Consider the following 20,474-nt stretch of genomic DNA (forward strand, 5'->3'; position numbering starts at 1 on the left):
TAAGTAAATACTATTCTAAATTGTTTCAATATAATATTAAAATATTAAAATAATTTTGAGATGTTATTGCTAAATGCAAAGAGAATGATATAATAATGAATCCGCTGAAAGCATTGAAGACTTATTGATATTTCTACGTTCGTTGTGATTGTCAGTGGGGTTCAAGGTTATATAAATATGATGGAGGGCAAACAATGAGTCACGACCGATAGGCGTGACTCAAAGTCGCCCCCGATACTTATGTTTATGACCGATAACATTAGTAAACTGTCGTTTGTTAATTCAGCAATTCCATAATGCAGTCGATTAGTTTGTTGTGATTGTCAGTGGGGTTCAAGGTTATATAAATATGATGGAGGGCAGACAGTGAGTCACGACCATATTTCTGCGTTCGTTGTGATTGTCAGTGGGGTTCAAGGTTATATAAATATGATGGAGGGCAGACAGTGAGTCACGACCGATAGGCGTGACTCAAAGTCGCCCCCGATACTTATGTTTATGACCGATAACATTAGTAAACTGTCGTTTGTTAATTCAGCAATTCCATAATGCAGTCGATTAGTTTGTTGTGATTGTCAGTGGGGTTCAAGGTTATATAAATATGATGGAGGGCAGACAGTGAGTCACGACCGATAGGCATGACTCAAAGTCGCCCCCGATACTTATGTTTATGACCGATAACATTAGTAAACTGTCGTTTGTTAATTCAGCAATTCCATAATGCAGTCGATTAGTTAAGTCATCAAGGTTACCGATTCCATTGTATTGAAATATATATATATATATATCATTCCATTTAATATCTAAACATATGTAACAATAACAATAACATAAATAATCACAGATTCATTAAGATCATTATAATTTATGTTTTGACTAATCTATACATTAACAAAATGGAATTACAGAATAACACATAAGAAGCTGATTTATGTGGGTAAAATCTTGACAAGGATTAGAAGGACTCAACAACTTATGTTTCACTTATAATATAATAGTATCTTCTATAGTGCCTTTCAGATTAGGTTCCTTCATTATATGAACTTCATTGGTCTCGCTTAACTAAAACTCTTCCCTCTTAACATGCTACATCCATTGTCATTTCAGAGATTGGCTTTGAACTAGCATAATACTGAGACAACACTTTCATCTAAACATTCCAAGATGTGTACACATAAATATTTGTAGCCAACTTTATGGTACAATCATCTCATAACAAACTACACTCAAAAACACCTACACTTGAAATAAGGAAACATTTTTTCGTCTCATGAGCAAGCTCCCTTAATGATCTAGAAAATAGCTCTGCAATTATTATGTTTTCATGTCAGCTGATGGTTGGTAAAGAAGGGTCAATTTATACCATATACAAATTCTACACTGGTAAAGATTGATCGACTTATACAGGACTTGGAAGCAAAATTTCATCATTTGATAGAAGTTTGCTTCTTTTTCTGATGAGCTGCTTGCAAAGCTGTCATGACTACTGTGGATATAATATCATCTACAGTACATCCCCTGCTTAGATCATTGATTGGTTTGCGTAAACCTTGAAGCAATGGACCCATGCTTATTGCTCCACTGCTCTGTGAAATGTCAAAGAAAGAAAAAGTTTAGTGATATCCTTAAATAACATTATTCACTTGTGCAGATTGCGAGATGAAAAGGTACAGTCCAAATTTTCAAGCGAAATTATGAAATTGAATGACAGCTGGGAAGGCAGATGAGTGCAGCCTAAGAATGGAAGTACATCTCTTATAAATCTATATGGCTTTAGCTGCCACTTACAATGCTTATTTCTTCTAGAATTAAAAAGCACATATGAGACAATGACAGACACACTTAAATGAGTTTACATTTTGAATTCCAGACAGAAATGGGTAGATTTTGCAGCTGGCTCCGTCTTAATAAAATTGTCTTAAGGTCTGTGGATCTAGTTTGTCTAAATAGTACATTCTTAGGGTAACAAAGGGTAATCTTGCAGAGTTTATAATCCAATGGTGAAATAACCACATAAAGTAGTAAATAAAGATCACATATGAAATAATGATGTGCAAGAGAGCTTTTCCTGTGGATATTTTAAGAAAACGATTAGTAGAGTACAAATTGCTGTCAGACAGAACATTTATGAAGAAATTATGAAAATGAATTACCTGCTGAACAGCTTTATAGGCAATATTTCCTGCATTTAGTTCTGGGAAAACAAGTATATTGGCCTGCAATTTAGAAAAAACTGTCAAATAGAGTATTTTTGTTATAGAGAAATAATTACAAGAATGAATTGCATGTTACTATATAAAACAAAAAGATATTGAATTATGTCATACCATAGTTTGCAAACTCTCCAAGTACTCCCGAAGTTGCTGAGTACTCTCAATTTTTTTGGTTGGGCGAGTACTCTCAAGTTTAACTCTCGCATTTTTATAGATACAAAAAATCATGGGTAGAAATATCAAAGCAAGTAAAGCAATGGTTGAAATATGTTTTTCATATACTATTTATTTCTATAAAAGCATGTATTTTCTCTTTCAAGATGTCAATTTTTAATTTAACACATTTTGTTTTTGAATTTTACAAAAAAAAACATGTTTCTTTAAGAGATTTTATTTTTGTTCTTTCTAAGTTGCCGAGTTTTCCCCGAGTTTTTGTTTTGTTTTCTCTGAGTTTTTGCCAAGTTGAAAATTTTGGGCCTGCCGAGTACTCTCTGAGTCCGAGTCTGAAAACTATGTGTCATACCATACATAGAAAAAACACATTTTTCATTTTAAAAGATTTGATAGAAGCCAAATTCATCAAATCATATGCTATTTATGATTACTGCAATGCATCTGCAACATCTTCAAATTCTCAACTTACAGTGAGGCTGACAAATAAACCAGGATAGAGTAGTACAATTATCAAACATTCAAATAGGTGTCATATCTATTGAAATCGGATAATCCCATCATTCCAGACAGGCACATGTTCACAATTTGTTAAGATCTTGAAACATTGAACATGAAATAATACGTAGTAAGAAATACACATGTTTCCAATCACAATTGATCGAAGACCTAAGGGTGACCCATGGGGCAACAAATTATTATGTATTTTAATCCGAGAGTGAGCAACAATAAAACAAATTTGAAAGACTGTAACAAAAAGAATGAAAGAACAATGCAAACGAATTCATGTACTTGTTACTAGTCTAATTTGTCTATTTCAAGCCAACCAAAAACAGAACAATGTGTATGGTATAACCATTATTCAAATTATACAAGAAGCTCCCTAAGACCTAATTAAACCTAAAACCCAAGGAACCTACAAACATTCACACTCCTCAAGATAAAGGGGGTTTGGCTTTACATTTTTGCCCCAAATACAAGTTTCAAAGTGTCAACGGTTAAGGCTTCGAGCAAGATTTTTAGATTGAGGATAAACTATTCAAGCACTAACAAAAACAGCTTCCTGCCAGTTAAAGCACAAACTGTTGAACATCGACAAGTCGAATGAGCAAGGAGTGTTGGCGTCCATGAGTGCACAAGCGAAGAAGGCCATGTATCCAGACCCTCATGGGGAGGAGAGATTACAGGATGCTAGTGCCAACATTGAGAAGGAAGTGATGGCAAAGTGAAGGGAAACAAATGATGCTGCAAGTACTTTCCTGTGTACAAAATCTGAGAAAAAACATCTTAAGACGAGTATTGCAGAAAGAAGTACCAATAAAACTTAAAGACCACTATGATACTATGCCTTTCATGAGCACCACACGTGCTGAACCATATGAGAACAATCCACATAGAGATCCTTGTAAATTCTTTTGTAGACCCAATGCTCCTCACAGTAAACAGTGGAAGACATGTTATTATAGTGGAAATGGGTATATTTTTCTTTGGATTGAGTACAACATTGCAGTAGTTAAAATCAAAGGAAAGAGATTTCCACAATACGTGACTGCCATTTCAAGAGTTTCTGGATGCACTTGTGTTTAATGTGTTTTTGCATCACCATTTCGAATTACACTTTGTGATCCATCCTTCCTTCTGTTCTCTTATGCTATGTTTCATCACAAAGTGTTATCCAAAACATTGATGCAAAAAAACATTAAACACAATCAAATCCAGAAACTCTTGAGATGATTACAGTAGTTGTCCAGCTTTCTTTTAGTTATTGTTGAATCTATTTTTTTAATTTCCTTAAGGGAATAAAAATTGGTTACTTTAAGTCAAAACTTTTTCTTGGCAAACTGTTTATTGAAAATTGTGTCCTTGTAGCTGTCGGGAACACACCATATACAGAGATGTTGGGGGCTCCCCTATTTCTGGCAATCTCAAGTGAAGTGTCCCCATTGGTTACACGCTCGATACTGAATTATGGTCCAACATCTAACTAAAATTGTTATTATTGTTATTAGTGTTTATTTTAGCACCTTGTTTCTATACCCACTGAATGATGCAGTTGTATTGGTCAGCTATTGTTTGGTGGCCCTTGTTGTGGCCATTGATGGCTGCTCCTATCCAAATCAAAATTGTATATTTAGGGTCTACTGGAAATAGATGATATTGTTGGCACTTGGAAGAGTTGCGGGAGTGTTGTATTCATGACATGTTTTTTCATTTGATGTCAACATATGTTCTTTGCCTCATGACAGACTTAGATTATATACATCGCAGGCTATTCATCAGTTCAGTATAGAAAACGGTTGACAGATCTGGATATGTGAGCTTACATTCGTGTAAAGAAATGAGTGTAGCCATCATGTCTATGTTTTTGTATTTTATGTTATATTGTGGATGAATTACAGTTTGTTTTGTAAAGACTGGTAGCAAACCAGTGAGCAGGAAAATCTAACAGAGACAGTTGCACTATTCTTGCTATATCTTGATGGTGAGCATAGACAATGATAGAAGACTTGTTTGTGCAAGTATGTTCGGATTTGTGAGTCATTTGGCTTACTCTGTGAAGGTCGTTGGTGTGTAACGTGCGATGCATTTTACTAGCATCCAACTGGGTTATTGTAGCATGTGAAATATTAATGGAAAATGTTATTTTCTTATTGTAGTGTGTGGGACACTTCATGTAATGTTTGTATAGATGCTTATGAAGATGTGTATGACTTAGCATGGTCCTATGTAATTAATTGTACAATGGAGAAGCCCTAATAGGCCGACCTAATTAATTATTTGTAATGGATATAAAGGAAAGTTATTTGGGATGTATGTTAGGATGTATAAATGGGAGCCTTGATGCTGGATTATCATAGCATAGCAGAGAAGTTGGTTGGATGCTTGTGAAGAGGTATGAGTGAAATCTAGCATTCCTAGTGGACTTCGAAGGAACTATTTTGGCAAGTAATTTGCAGAATAATCAGTTCATAATGCTGGATTTGTTATCCATTTGTAAAGGGGGCTTAATATTTAATCCTTTGACCAGTGTGCTCAAGCAGAGTACATTTTGTTATCATCAACCTTTCATAGGGTTAGAACCTTCTAACAAGGGGTCAAGGTTTCCTAATAGTGAAATCTCCTTTAACAAGGACTTTTGTACTAAATGTACCATGTCTGACTCCTAAATAGGTCACATCCTTTCATAAGGAACTTATATATTAGTACACTATTTTGTGGGTGTCATCAACACCTCAGTTTCTCCCTCTAATCAAGGCTTTTCCTTGAGAACAAAAATTAGTGTGTTATGTTGTATGGTTTCTTATTGTTTTGCTTCATTATTTTGATTGTTGCTGGTTAGTTTTACAAGTTTTGAATTGAATAATTGTTTTTAGACTTGATTGTGTATTTTTTTTTACCATTAACGTTTCGGATCTCAATATTCTTGCATTCTCTCATCCTGATGATGGATCACAAAGTGTGATCCGAAAAGTTGATGCTAAAAAAAATACACAATCAAATATCTCACTATTCTTGTATTCTCTCATCCTAATGATGGATCATGAAGTGTAATTCGAAACGTTGATGCTAAAATACCATAGACAATCAAATCCAAAAACAAAATTTTTAATTATAATTGTCTAGTATTGATTCACCCTCCCCCCCACCCCAGTTGAGGTGTGTCCGTTACTTTTTAATAATTGGTATCAGGTCCTCTTTGAGAAGGAAGCTTAGCAACTTGAGTAGATCTATAGTGGCATATAGGAAGGAGAGTCCTAGATTTGATGGTAATAATCATGACAGTTGGAAGAACAAGATGAGAACACATCTAATATGTATGGGAATTGATTATTGGATAATCACAAAATAGAAGATCAATATCAAAACAAAAAGAGAGCTATCTTTGTAATGTCCCCAATTTTAACAAAATGTTTTAAAAAATTAAGGGTCCCAAAATTTAATTAATATTATTTGGACCTTTAATTATTTAATAACGGGGCCCAATTTTTATTAATTATTCGTAGGTGTTTGTCGTGTTGGCACTCTTTTGTAAACCCTCAAGAGTTTTCTCCAGAGGGGTATTTATGTGCGTCATGTAGGTAGTTGTTAGTAATGCAATTTGAATTATATTTTATAATACTGTGAATTTCGGTTAGGATTCTCTATTGTTCGCCATTTCAAAAGTGAAAGATCTTCCCTACTTGGCTAGTCCAGTTTCAATGGGATTCAACCCTCACCCTATTCAGCCTGTATGGTTTTACTCAAATATGACAAATTGGAGCGCTATCATTATTTGCCACTATAATATAGATTTGGTTCCAAATTGGTGTCTTGTGCGTATTATTGTGCATCTTGTTTGGCAGACTGAAGGCTATCAACATCTCTACACCCATTCGTACATATGTTTCTCGTTGTCCTTGCCTCCACTGTACAACCCCCTTCAATTGTACACTATACGATCAACTCTTGCACCGCACGACCATCCCACTCAAATCGTACGGCCTTGCAACCCAATTGTATAAGTACCCCATTACATCGTATGGTCTTCCCTCCTTAATTGTATGGCTTCACATTTTGCAACCGTACGAACATATAGAATATTGTATAGATATTCAGGCTGTAGTACATCTTCACCTTTTTGTACTGTACGACCTCTACAAACAGTCACCCACCCACTGTATGGCTACCTGTTATGTTGATGGAGAAATTAATATAGACTGGAGTACGGTAGGATAGGAATATTACAGTGGTATCAGAGCGATTGCCTTCAAGTCAAGATCCCCTTCGCGAAGTCATTGCCTTCGGGTCGAGACCCCCTTTAGAAAGATATTGTCTTCGCATCAAGATTCCCTTTGGGTTGAGATTGCCTCCAGACAGAGATCCCGTTCAGGACAAAATTCCCTTTGGGCCAATATTTCATTTGGATCAAGGTCACCTTCGGGCCGAGTTCGCCTTCAAAACATTACAGTGGTATCAGAGCGATTGCCTTTGGGTCGAGGTCCCCTTAGGAAAGTCATTGCCTTTGGGTCGAGACCCCCTTCCAGAAGATATTGCCTTTGGGTCAAGATTCCCTTCAGATCGAGATTGCCTTTGGATAGAGATCCCTTTCTAGATGAAATCCCCTTCAGGCCAATATTTCCTTTGGATCGATATCGCCTTCAAGCCAAGTTCGACTTCGGAACATTACAATCTTCATGCATAGATAAGGAAAAGAAGCAATTTCAGTACAACATGATTGTAAGGGAAGCATTGATTAGTGCATTATCTAAGGCAAAGTTTACTAAGATAAAAGAACTTGATTCTACTTATGAGATTTGCATTAAATTAGAAAAGTTGTATGGAGGAGATGAATATATAGAGAAGGCATAGTTGTAAAATTGGAATGCTAGATTAAAGAATGCTAGAATGCAGGAAGATGAGACCATCAGAGCTTATGTATAAAGAATCACAGAGATCGAAATAGGGATAAACAACACACGAGCAATTATATCAAACAATGCAGTAGTACTAAAAATTCTCAGATCTCTAACACCATCCTATGAGACTATTAAGGCCTTAAATTTGCACCCAACCAAACTCAATGAAAAGAACTGAAAATTTCAAGTAACATTGAACCACTCATAGGCAATGGGATTTTCCTATGAAGCTGAGTGAATCTCCAAGTTATAGACCGGCTCCTTGGGATAATCACCTAAGCTCTTGTAACTAAAACGAACTGAAATTGGTAGGGAACTTGGTAGGTAAAGAGAGAAAGATGCAGAAATAAACCTAAAACTGAACTTTATCTAATAGGTGATGCACCAAAAGCTTACGGATACTGAAGACATGACTGTTAACCAAGGTTGCATGGGTACGTGGGTACGGAAACGGGTACGGGAGCGGGAGCGGGTACGGGTACGCATATTTTTCAAAATAGGGGACGGGGCTACGTGTGTATGCCTAATTTTTTCTATATAATTAATATTTTATAGAAAATATAAAAATCAAAATATCTGTCATGAGTCATGACATTGAGCATTCAAAACAAGAAATTTGAAAATATAAGCCATAAGTCAAATATATATATATATATATATATGCTATTGCTGAATGTTTAAAGTATTTTTCATAATAGGGGATGGAGGTACTTGGGTATGTCAAACTTATTTAAAAATTACACTTTTATATTTATAAAAAATCTGATTTTATGAGTCATGACAATGGTTTTTCAAAACAAGAACAGTGATAAAGTTTGCAAATGTAATGTACTGTTTTCAGTTTCAGATTTGCTATATGTTTGAAATAATAATACATGATAAATGCTTAGATGCATAACAAAGAAGGCAAACTTTAAACATGAACAAGAAGATCCTAAACCATATGACAATGACATATTGCAAATGATAAACTTTTGACTTGAACAGGGATAAAGTTTATTGTTAATGAGTATCAAAGTTTCAAACTGATTTGGTATTGAATTAAGTTTGATAAACAACAAGCTAATACAAAAATAAAAAACCAAAAAAAAAATCAGAATCTTAATCAAGGTCCTTAGCTATGATGCTCTCCACCGAGTACCCGGTACGTGGGATACGTGTACCCGGTACTTGGGTACGTGGGTACGAGTACCAAGGGTGTGGGTACGAGTACCCATGCAACCTTGCTGTTAACAAAACAGTGAAATTTCCCCTATTGATCAACACTTAAATCCTATACTAACTTGCATTAATATTTCATAACAAGGTCATGATAAGGAGAGTTGAGGAACATGAAAACATTCACAAAACAGCCCCAAAATAAAAGACACAAATTACAACCTGCAAGTAAAAGCACAAACTGCAACTAGGTGATTACCATAGTTACACTACCTTGGGAGATGGGGAGATGAGGGGACAGAGGGACAAGCTTCCGAGATAGGGGGACAAAGGGGCCTTGATTTGGGGACGCCGGGGGGACGGAGGGAGGACAGCAATGAGGGACGGTGTAATGTTCTTGAATTTGGCAGGTCTACGTAGTTGATGGAGTTAGCACATCATAGCGACCCTCGTGAGTTGACAAAGTGTTTTGGGGGTCTCAATTGTGGACTTACTATTTTTAGTAAGTCTATTTTTGGCAATTGTTATTTTTGGCAATGCAGTGGGTGGCTTCAACAGTTGGTTGTCACCTGCAATTAATAAAGTAATAAATTGCATGAACTCTTATTTAGTTATTAATCGTTGAGTTGCATTATTATAATAATGTTTATATTATTATAATAATGACTTCAAGAGATATTTCTAAAAGCATGTTGGAAAGTTTCTAGTGTTGAGTTCTTTTGGGAAACTTCCACAAATTCTGAAGTGGAGCTTTTTAGGAAACTTTGGCCAACGAAATGTTATAAATGAGAGCTCATCACTAGGAAAAGCATGCTTGAATATACATTTGCTTTTGTGCCTTTGTGGCTTTTCCTGATTTTTGACTTATGAGCCCTTGCTGAAATATAAGGGTCTCGATTGAAAAGTTCTTGGCAATTCTATTGAAGTATACAATTGGCCAACTTTCTCTTACTGTATTCCTATACCTAAGGAGAACAATGCTGAATTATATATATTTGCTCATATCACCTGGCGAGGGTTTGAAGAATTTCCGAGTTCTTTCAATGACATTTGTGCTAGAGTATACATCTGTCAAATCTCCTGCTATGATTACTGTCGTTACAGATATAAGTGTTTTGAATGAAATTGATTGTACTGTGTGCATCTAGAAATCGATTTGATAATCGATTGGAGAGAGTGGAACTGTTGTTTTATCATTTGGGCTGCATCTAAGGTTGTTTCAGTTAGACGTCAAGCTGAGCATTGGTTTGCTGGTGGATAGTTAAGTGTCCAAGAGGAATAACGCAAATAGGGCAATCTGCATTGTCTCACATCCTTGCTGAAACCTATTGCATACCTTTTCCTTACGCATTGGCATTTCAAATCTGTTGCTATAGACATTTGCGAGTTGGCAGATCTGTGGAATCAATACAGTATGCAGAGTAACCAGCAATCAGTGGTTGGCAAAAATAAATTGGTGTGTGTTTACAAATTCATGACTTGACGTCACATTGTAAATCACTATTGTGAGGACTGTATTCTTGGAGTTGCATTCTCTTTCCCGTTGGGCATCGATGTTTTGTTGTTTAATAAGGCAGTGCCAAGATTGGCTTTATATCATCAGGTTCAAAGTTGTACTCTAAATAAATTGTAATCTGCACAATATTTTTACAGTGAATGATATGATGATATTACTTTGTTGGGATCATAGTTCAATTCATACCATGACTGAAATTTGATGAATAGATGTTCATAGCCCTAACTTTGTTTATTGTTTATCAATATTTGGTATTAGTGTGCTTGCCGAATGTTGACAAAATATCAAACTAGTAAATTTGCATAGAAAATTGTTGTATTAAAGAGCAGCAATCAGACAGGGTTTTTACAGTGGTATCAGAGCAGTTTCCTGCCAACCTGCAGGAACTGGGCTCAACTATTATTTTGGTCAGTGCTTACTTCTGAGATTGTTAGATTAATTTTTGTGATCGGTATAGTGACATGGATGGTGACAAGAGATTCATTCTAGGTAGATATTATACTCGCAAAAGGCGTACTTCACCTAGGGATGCAAAATCTGAGGTAATGGGGTTAAGTGTCTGCGATGTATATCTACAACTACTTTTGTGATAAATGAGTCATCTAGTGAGGCACTTAGCAGTAGTACCTTAGATGTTCAGGTGTGTGTTGTTGATAGTATGCATGTTATTGATTTTGAGGTTGATGATCACTCACCTAAGTGGAGCTAGGCTCAATTTACACCATCTGCAGATACAATTCAATTTCCTATAGTGGTAGTTGGTGGTGTTTCTATATTTTCCGATTCTGATGAGTATGTGGGCATTGTGGATACAATTGAGGTGAATGCATTTGTTGGGAGCAACGGAGAACCATATACTGCACCTAATTCTCCGTTGGCTTCATTTCTATAGGGGTTACTAGAGATGGTCAAGATTCTAGTGAGGAATATTTAGGGGGAATCTGTACTACTTCAGCTTTGTGTAGGATTCATATGTTGCACAGAAGTCTAATGATTGGGTTAGTGCGGAGGACATACTAGGACCTTCTATGGATATGAATACAGGTGACACTTGGGCACAAGTGTTCGATGTTATATTGCAGGTCATGTTATTGGTTCTATTGATGGTTTTGGCATTCTATTGGCTCAATGAGGAGAGGGACATCACTTGTTTCCTATGGGATCCCGTTGGAAGTTTTTGTATGACGTCGGATTGCTTGAGGACAAGCAATCTTGGGAAGGGAGGATTGTAATGTCCACGAATTTGGTAGGTCTATGCAGTTGATGGAGTTAGCTCATCATTGAAACCCTCGTGAGCTGACAAGGTGTTTTGGGGGTCTTAGTTGTGGACTTACTATTTTTAGTAAGTCTATTTTCAACAGTTGCTATTTTTGGCAGTGCAGTGGGTGGCTTCAGCAGTTGGTCGTCACCTGCAATTAATAAAGTAATAAATTGTATGAGTTCTTATTTATTTATTAAACATTGAGTTGCATTATTATAATAATGTCTATATTATTATAATAATGACTTCAAGAGATTTCTAAAAAGCGTGTTGGAAAGTTTCTAGTGTTGAGTTTTTTTGGAAAACTTCCACAATTTCTGAAGTGGGGTTTTCTAGGAAACTTTGGCCAACGAAAGGTTATAAACAAGAGCTCACTTCATTGGGAAAAGCACACTTGAATATACATTTGTTTTTGTGTCTTTGTGGTTTTTCCTGATTTCTAACTTATGAGCCCTTGCTAAAATATAAGGGTCTCGACTAAAAAGTTCTTGGCAATTGTGCTTAAGCATACAATTGGCCAACTTTCTCCTATTGTATTCCTGTAGCTAAGGAGAATAATTCTGAAGTATATATATTTGCTCATATCAGCTAGCGAGGGTTTGAAGAATTTCTTAGTTCTTTCATTGACACTTGTGTTGAGGTATACATTTGTCAAATCTGTTGTGATTATTGTAGTTACAGAGATAGGTATTTTGAATGAAATTGATTGTACTATGTGCATCTAGAAATCAATTTGATAATAGATTGGAGAGAATGGGACTGTTGTTTTATCATTTGGGCTGCGTCTAAGATTGTTTCAGTTAGACGTGAGATTGAGCATTGGTTTGTTACTGGATTATAAAGTGTCAAGGAGGAATAATGCAAAGAGGGCAATCTGCATTGTCTCACGTCCTTGCTGAAACCTATCGCATATCTTTTCCTTAGGCATTGGCATTTCAAATCTGCTGCTACAGACATTTGTAAGTTGGCGGATCTGTGGAATCAATATAGTGTGCAGAGTGACCAGCAATCAGTGATTGGCAGAAATAAATTGGTGTGTTTGCAAATTCGTGACTTGACGTCACACTGTAAATCACTGTTGTGAGGACTATTCTTGAAGCTGCATTCTCTTTGCAGCTAAGCATTTGATGCAGGAGCATCCTAGGTTGCACTGCTATCCTGCATGTTTTTAGTTTTGTCTTGCTGTTGAAACTACATTTTCTGGTTTCTGGGTGCCTGTTACAGACTATGTAACTAATTTTCCATAATGAATGAAGAGTTGTGCACTTCAGGGATTGAAGAGGGCCTAGAGTACTATCTATGTTCCAAAGCGCAAGTCCTAACTCCTTATAATTTGGTAGATATGGCAATTCTCCCAAAACATCAATTTCTGACAGTTTTGCGCGCCAGTTTTCTGTGCTCAACTTTCAAAATGGATGCACACTTTTCCTTGATGAATCAGACTTTGCGCACTTAAGGGGTTGTAGAAGACCTAGATATCTACCTACAATTTGAAGAGTGACTTCTAACTCAATCAGAGTTAGAAGATATCACAATTTTGCATGGACATCGATTTCAAGACAGTTAATTGCTAACGCAGGCCGACTTGTGTATTTAATTTTGCTTTATTTTAATTTAATATTTGCTAAGAGCTGACTTGTGGCTTCTCCATGTTCTAGAATGATCTGTAAGCCATTTTGGGCTAGTATAAATAAGGTGCTTAGGCTTAGAACTAGGACAGTTTTCGAGAAGTTGAGAGGTTTTAGGCAGTTTTGGAAGAGGACTGCAGAGTAGAACTGGAAAGTGCGAATTTTCTGTTGGATCTTTGAATGTGAATGTACTTGTATTTGGCTGTAACCCAAAAGGCCTTACAGCTGAGCATGTATGTTGAATATTTGAAGAATCAATGAAAGCATTTTACTCTTCTTCCTCCTTTGGTGGTTGTTCTTTGTGTTTGCTTCTGTTGTGTTAACTTTTCCAGGGTGGTTCGGAGAGCTGGGTGTGCCATTGGCCCTAGTTTTCCCTATCCTTCCTTGTGTCAGGTGGTATCAGAGCATGAGGTTTGTCCTTGTGGAGATTGGATCGTGTAGAACCCTATTTCAATTTGGTTGTAGGGTGGCAAATCTGCAGATTTGACCTATAACTTGCAGAGGGTTATGATCTTGCAGGTACCTGATTTCTGAAGATGGTTCATGGTAAACGAAATGCTGATAATGCTATATTGGATCAATTGAGAAAAATTGTAGCCAAATTAGATGTTGTAGAAACACCGCAGAGGAGAGGAGCACATCTTGATGATGTAAGTTGTTAGTATACAATTTCGTCCTTCCAAAATTACATAGAAAGAATGACTCAAGATCCCCAAATAGAAGAACAATTGCCACTAACAATTGGAAATACTATCATGAGATTGATAGTTTTCCTCTGAATTGAGAGGTACAGCTCCCTCTTAGAAATATGTTCAAAGAATTTAAATAATTGGTTAACATAAAGGCTTTCTAGTATTTACCCATCACTATGGGATAAATACAATTATAAGATTTATACACTGTACAATGAAGGAAAAAAATGAACAAATAGCCACATGACTACCTATCCAGTTTCTCATATCACAGGGAAAGAACAAAGAAGCATTATTTTATTTTGTTGAATATGAATGATAATGCAAAACTGCACCTAAAACATGAAAGAAATGACTGTAAAATCATTTTCAATCCAAGAAAACCATATTCAAACTTCAGAATCTGATGTATGAAACTCTCTTTTATTTCAGATGCATAACAAAACAATAACAATATTATTTTATCTCTGTCATTACAGTCAAGTTGTAGAAAAATAGAAATAACACTGCTATTCCCCTCCCTGTTACAATCACTGCACATAAAAATGTATTCTCCCTTTCCTGTAGCTATAGAACTGCTGGTGAAGAGAAGAACCCCTACTACATCTGAATCTTGCAATAAATAACATTTTGGATTGCCTTTTGATTTCCATAACCGTTTCTTGAAAAATCAGTTTAATTATTCTCAGGAATAATCTTCTTCTTGCCCCTTTGTAATTTTAATAGCTGAGCCACTTTAAAGTTTCATAAATTATAACAAATCTTTTACCAAATTTAAAATGAGTCCCATGTGCATTCTTGGACAAGTGGCATATGCTGGTTACAAATTTCTATCATGATTTTGTAACTGTCACTGGTAATATATTGCTGCACTTAAATAGTCATAACTTTTGATCCGTCAATAATCTTGCAAAACGGCTTGGAGAGAATTTAGATAATTAGGTTTCCTCAAACATATCCGGAATTCAGCTCAATCCAACGGTTGGATTAAAAGTTGTGGGCCCCGCAACATGACTGTTTTTTCTGACTGTGGCATATCTGTATTTTCTGATGTGTTGACAGACCTGCATTCATTCCATCATAACTTTTGACTTTGGCCAAATTTTGAAGATCGCCTTGGTTGACCTTTAGAAAACTTGATTTTGAACAACATATCCAAAATTCAATCAGATCCAACGGTGGAGTTAAAAGTTATGCCACTCGCATTGTTACTGTTATTTTAATGCTGTCAGAAATTTTGACTCTGCAGACTCGAACACGAAGTTGAAGTAGAAACCTTTGGTTCAAGTTCAAATTTGACTTCACAAATATGCTGCACCTTGGAATGTATTAACAATTCAGCCTTTTGCAGACCCAATCTTAAAATGAAGCAGAAAATTGAAGTTCTGAATTTGATGGTTCCACCTTAGCATATCTTCATAACTCTATCTTCTTCACAGGTTAGAGTTCATAATCTATCATCAGCAATTAAAAGCCAACCCAAATCGACTTTGCAAAGTTAGCTTGGGAGTTTAGAACATGGGTGCTAAAAGCATGGTAACATAAGTGATGATGAAGCAGCAGCACCAAACCATAATCCAGAACTTAAAGAAGATCAAGATGAGGAAAGAGTATTGCGAGTGTTGCCTAGGGAAAATTCAAAGCCTATTGTAGAAGTTGTTCCTTATGATGGAAAGTTGGATATCAATGTTGTGTTAGATTGGATCTCAAATATGGAGAAGTGCTTTGAGTATGAAAACACTCCTGATAATAAGAAGGTGAATATTGCAGTTACTAGGTTAAAAGGTCATGCATCACTATGGTGGGAGCATTTGCAAACTGATAGACAAAGGAGAGTAAAGGAGAAGATCAGAACTTGACCAAAGATGATGAACAAGGTAAAGAAAAAATTCCTTCTTGTTGATTACCAAGTTAGCTTATTTAGAAAAATGAAAAATTTGAAGCAAAAAAACATGACTATGAAAGAGTGTACTGAGGAATTCTATAGATTGGACATCAAATCTAGACATGTGGATGATGATGTTGAAAAAATTGCAAGGTACATAAATGGATTGAGATCTGGTATTCAAGATGAAATAAGTTTTGTGAAGTTGGAAAGTGTGGGAGAAGCATACCAATATGCCTTGAAGGCTAAGGAGATCTTGACAAAGAAGCATGAACAAAGACAAAGAGGTAGAGGTGGTAGATTCCAAAGAGGCAGAGATGGATCTTATGGTGAAGGTGGCAGATCTAAAAGTTTTGTGCAGGATAAAGGCAAATCTAAATGGAAGAATGATGATAAAGAAAAGACCAAGTGGAAAGGTGATAATTCATACAGAGGAGGTACTGGATCTTACCGAGGAAGAGGTAATTCTTATCCTAGAGGTGGTTTCCGTGGTAATTGTTTCAGATGTGGTAAAGGACATAGATCTTTTGAATGTAGATCTTCTGAAAGTGGGCAAAACAATAGAAATGTTGTGATTCAAGGAGACATTGGGAGTTCACCAAGTGAACCTGAGGCTGGAGAAAATCTAATGGTGAGCAGAACTTTATGTAATAAGGGAAGTGATGAGGAACCTATCCTTAAAAGTCGTCTTTTCAAGACCAGATGTAAGATGAATGGAAAATGCTGCAAGGTGATCATTGATAGTGGAAGTTCTACAAATTTGGCATCAGAAGAGTTGGTTACAAAGTTGCAATTGCAGAAGCTGAAACAGCCCAAACCCTATCATGTTTCATGGATCAAAGATGAGCATAAGATATTGGTAAGTGAACAATGTGTTGTGAAGTTCAAAATTGGACATTACTTAGATGAAGTTTTGTGTGATATTATGCCCATGGATTATTGTCATATTTTGTTGGGTAGACCTTGGCAATATGATAGATATGTTGTACATGATGGAAGATTGAATCAATATACTCTTTGGGTAAATGGGAAGAAACAAACATTGTTGTCTTTGATTGAAAGTTCAGATGAGGTCAGTTGTACTGCAATAAAAGTTTGCATGGTTAATGGAAAGCAATTTGAAAAGGAAGTAAAGAAGAATCAAGTTTGTTTTGCTATGGATCCTAGAGGACCGAGTGTTGGTAGTAAGGACTGAGTGTTGGTAGTAATGACCGAGCAGCAAAAATTGGTAATGACAGAGTAACATCAAAAATTGTTGAATTGCTGAATGAATATAAAGATATTGTTGCTAATGATATTCCTGATCGTTTACCTCCAGTAAGAAGCATAAGTCATTGTATGGATCTGATTCCTGGAGCTAGTTTGCCAAACAAAGCACCATATAGATTGACACCTACAGAGAATGAAGAACTTAATAGACAAGTGCATGAGTTGTTGCAGAAAGGCTTGATCAGAGCAAGTTCGAGTCCATGTGTTGTACCTGTTGTATTAGCACCTAAAAAGAATGGAGAATTGAGAATGTGTATTGATTCTAGAGCTACTAACAAAATCACAGTGAAATATAGGTTTCCTATGCTGAGGATGGATGACATAATGGATTGTTTGAGTGGAGCAAAGTATTTTACCAAGATTGATTTGAAGAGTGGCTATCATCAGATCAGAATCAGAGAAGGTGATGAATGGCAGACTACTTTCAAGAGAAAAGATGGTTTGTATGAATAGTTGGTTAAGCCTTTTGGTTTGACTAATGCACTTAGTACTTTCATGAGGTTGATGAATGAAGTTCTGAAAAGATTCTTGGGTAAGTTTGTGATTGTTTATTTCGATGATATTCTGATATTCAGTAAGACTAAGGAAGAACATCTTGAGCATATTAGACAAGTATTACAGAGGTTGAAAAGGAAAAGTTGCTGATTAATATGAAAAAGTGTTCTTTTATGCAAAAGGAGATTGTGTATTTGGGATTTGTGACTTTAGTTGATGGATTGAAGATGGATCCTGAGAAGGTTAAAGCAATTTTGGAGTGGCCTACGCCTGAGAATGTGGATGAGGTAAGATCATTTCATGGTTTGGCTAGTTTTTACAAAAATTTTATAAAGAATTTCAATGTTGTTTATAATGCTATGACTCAGACAATGACAGGAGATAAAAAGGAATTCAAGTGGACACATGGAGCTGATAAGAGTTTTGAGACTTCAAAACAAAAGGTTGTTGAATTACCTGTATTGGCTTTGCCTGATTTTAACAAAGTATTTCAAATTGAATGTAATGCAAGTGGTAATGAAATAGGAGTTGTATTAAGTCAAGAAGGTAAGCATGTTGCTTTCTTTAGTGAAAAGCTTAATGATGGTAAAAGAAAGTATTTTGTGTATGATCAAGAGTTTTATACTATTGTTCAAGCATTGAAGAAGTGCAAACATTATTTGATTCCTAAGGAGTTTGTGTTGTATACTAATCATAAAGCTTTACAATACTTGGGAAGTCAACATAAATTAAATCAAAGACATATGAAATGGGTTGAGTATTTGCAGAATTTTACATTTGTGATTAAGGACAAGAGTGGAGTTACTAACAAAGTTGTTGATGCATTGAGAAGAAGATGCTCTTTGCTGACTGAAATGAAGGTTGAAGTTCTTGGTTTTGATGCAATGAAAGAGTTGTATGATGCTAATCCTGATTTTTCTGAGGTGTGGAGAGAGTGCAAAACACCAAATCTGACAGATCACATTAGTAAGTATGATGAATATTTCATTCAAGAAGGTATGTTGTTCAAAGGTATTCAGTTGTGTATTCCTAAGAGTTCTATGAGGTTGAATCTGATTAAGGAAAAGCATAGTGGTGGATTGGTTGGACATTTTGGAATTGATAAAACATTGAATTTGTTGAAAGAGAAGTATTATTAGCCGCAAATGTATAAGGATGTTGAGAAATTTATAAAAAGTTGTGGAGTTTGTCAAGTTGCAAAAGGAGTGAGTCAAAATATTAGTTTGTATACACCTATTACTATTCCTGAGAAACCTTGGAGAGACATCGGTATGGATTTTGTTCTTGGATTACCTAAGACAGTGAAAGGGTATGATTCCATATTTGTTGTGGTGTACAGATTTTCTAAGATGGCTCATTTCATACCATGTAAGAAAACATCAGATGCTAAGCATGTTGCTGAACTTTCCTTCAAAGAGATTGTGAGATTGCATGGATTACCAAGAAGTATTATTTCTGACAGAGACAGTAAGTTTGTTGGTTATTTTTGGAAGACTTTGTGGAAGAGGATGGAAACTGAATTGAAGTTTAGTTCTACATTCCATCCGCAAACAAATGGATAGACAGAGGTTGTGAATAGAAGCTTGGGTAATTTCCTCAGATGTTTAGTTGGGAATAAGCCAAGTAATTGGGAGATGGTATTGGCACAAGTTAAATATGCATATAATAATTCTGTGAATAGGAGTACAGGAAAGACACCTTTTGAGATTGTTACTGCAATGAAGCCTAGAGAAGTATTAGACTAGACAGATATTACTGGTGAAGAAAATAGAAGTGTTGTAGGAGAAGAATTTGCTGATTATATGGAGTCTTTGCATAAGGAAGTGAAATTGAGAATAAAACAAAGTAATCAGAAGTATAAGGAGAATGCTGATCAGTCTAAGAGACATCATGATTTTCAAGTTGGTGATGAGGTCATGGTTCATTTGAAGAAAGGAAGATTTCCAGTTGGAACATACAATAAGTTGAAGATAAAGAAGTTTGGACCTTGTAAGATCTTGAAGAAATTTGACAGTGGAAATGCTTATGAAGTTGAGTTACCTGATGGCATGGATATATCTCCTATATTCAATGTTGTTGATTTATACAAGTATAATGAGTCAGATGATGAAGTTGTTGTATCAGAGGACTATCCTAAGAAGCAGATTGAAGAAGTTGAACAGATATTGGATCAGAGAATTGGTAAGAGCACAAGGGGAAAAGATTATTATGAATATCTGGTGAAGTGGAAGAACAAACCTATGGAAGATGCTTAAAAGATTTCTCAATCTGAGTTGGATTCAACTCCGGTTGTGATATCTCAATAATTTAGGAGAATCATTTCTTCCAACACTAGTTGTCTCATGCAAGAGCATCTTGGGTTGCATTGCTATCCTGCATGTTTTTAGTTTTGTATTGCTGTTGAAACTGCGTTTTCTGGTTTATGGGTGCCTGTTGCAGACTATGTAACTAATTTTCCTTAATGAAAACTAGAGTAATATCTATGTGCCAGAGCGCAAGTCCTAACTCCTTATAGTTTGGTAGAGATGGCAATTCTCTTGGAACATCGATTTTTGGCAATTCTGCGTGAGAGTTTCCTATGCTCAACTTTTGGAATTGATGTGCACTTTTCCTTGATGAATCAGACTTTGCAAACTTAGGGGGTTGTAGAGGACCTAGATATCTACCCACAGTTCGAAGCGCAAGCTCTAACTCAATCGGAGCTAGGAGATATCGCAATTTTGCTCAAACATCGATTTCAGGACAGTTAATTGCTAATACAGGCCGACTTGTGTATTTAATTTTGGATTA

The 20,474-nt window shown here is 36.0% G+C and overlaps 1 protein-coding gene across 2 annotated transcripts in view; it reads right to left on the minus strand.

Moving 5' to 3' along the window:
• Positions 1 to 955: 955 nt before the first annotated feature.
• The window catches only part of LOC149545073 (uncharacterized), a 210,640-nt gene continuing 191,121 nt past the window's right edge, over positions 956 to 20,474 (minus strand). For both annotated transcript variants that reach the window (XM_089795570.1, XM_089795569.1), the window contains 2 exons: positions 2,154 to 2,216; positions 956 to 1,586 (listed from right to left, as the gene is read on the minus strand). In XM_089795570.1, coding sequence (XP_089651696.1) covers positions 1,428 to 1,586; positions 2,154 to 2,216 — 222 coding nt within the window. In that variant the 3' untranslated portion in view covers positions 956 to 1,427. The remainder of the gene's footprint in view (positions 1,587 to 2,153; positions 2,217 to 20,474) is intronic.

This window comes from Cupressus sempervirens, chromosome 8 (genome assembly GCF_028749045.1).
Source record: "Cupressus sempervirens isolate cs-2001-9-10 chromosome 8, ASM2874904v1, whole genome shotgun sequence".
Lineage (NCBI taxonomy): Eukaryota > Viridiplantae > Streptophyta > Pinopsida > Cupressales > Cupressaceae > Cupressus > Cupressus sempervirens.